General features: G+C 43.0%; 1 protein-coding gene across 1 annotated transcript; it reads right to left on the reverse strand.

Moving 5' to 3' along the window:
* Positions 1 to 219: 219 nt before the first annotated feature.
* Positions 220 to 682, reverse strand: LOC133077158 (prefoldin subunit 6). Its single transcript, XM_061171840.1, has one exon. The coding sequence runs from the start codon at positions 645 to 647 to the stop codon at positions 258 to 260; it is 390 nt and encodes a 129-aa protein (XP_061027823.1). The 5' UTR covers positions 648 to 682; the 3' UTR covers positions 220 to 257.
* Between the last annotated feature and the right edge of the window lie 399 nt (positions 683 to 1,081).

Genomic DNA, 1,081 nt, shown 5'->3' on the forward strand with positions numbered 1-1,081 from the left:
CCATTGTACACAATTCAAATATTTTCTCCCAGTCTGTAATTTGTCTTTTAACAATGTTTATGGTGTCTTTCTTCATATGGAAGATTTTATTTTCACTTTGTCAATTTTACTAATCTTTCTTTTTTATGGTTTATGAGTTTCATCTTGTTTTTTTTTGTTTTTTTTTTTTTTTTGTATTTTCACATTTTATTAGCTACAGTATAGACCCTAGAGCTGCCTCATTTCCTCCCCTCCCCCCCACCCCCGCCAGGACAGGGTCAGACCTTCCCAGGAGCCCCTGCTTTTGCTGCCTGGGCCCGCTGGAACTCCTGCTGCAGCTGAGCAAGGGTCTCTCTCTGTTGCTCTGACTGTCGCTCTAGGTCCCGGAGCTGGGATTCGTATCGCTTAATCTCAGCCGTGATGTAGTCCAGCCTTTTCCCCACTGTGGCCCGAGCTTCCCCCAGCTCCTGTTTGACCAGCACGGGACCCAGAAGTTTAAAGACCATATTGGATCCATCCAGCAGGGCCAGTTCCTCTTTCACGATATTATTTTCTGTTAGTTGTGCCTCTAGTTTCTGCCTCCCTGACATGGATTTACTCAAGTCCTTCTGTAGCTGTTGATATTTCTCCACTTCTCCCTGTAGCTTCTTCTGGATTAGCTCAGCCATGGCGGGGACGAAAGCGTTCTCCCTTCAATATTGGTAAACCCCTCATCTTGTTCTAAACAACTTTCCCTACCCTGATGTCAGGGATGTATTCTCATATATTATGTTCTAAAAGTTTTCATAGTTTTGCCTTTCCCATTTAGATCTTTATTAGGATTCCTTTGAGTAGAAAATGAGGTAGGAATTGGCTACACCATTTCCCGAAACGATATATTGAATAAAGCTTTTGATTAGATTTGCAATGCAATTTCCATTATATACCAAGTTCCCGTATATACAACAGTCTGTTTCTAGTCCCTCTATTCTTTTTTTTTTTTAATTTTTATTTATTTATTTATGGCTGTGTTGGGTCTTCGTTTCTGTGCGAGGGCTTTCTCTAGTTGCGGCGAGCGGGGGCCACTCTTCATCGCGGTGCACGGGCCTCTCGCTATCGCAGC

Source organism: Eubalaena glacialis, chromosome 17 (genome assembly GCF_028564815.1).
Source record: "Eubalaena glacialis isolate mEubGla1 chromosome 17, mEubGla1.1.hap2.+ XY, whole genome shotgun sequence".
Lineage (NCBI taxonomy): Eukaryota > Metazoa > Chordata > Mammalia > Artiodactyla > Balaenidae > Eubalaena > Eubalaena glacialis.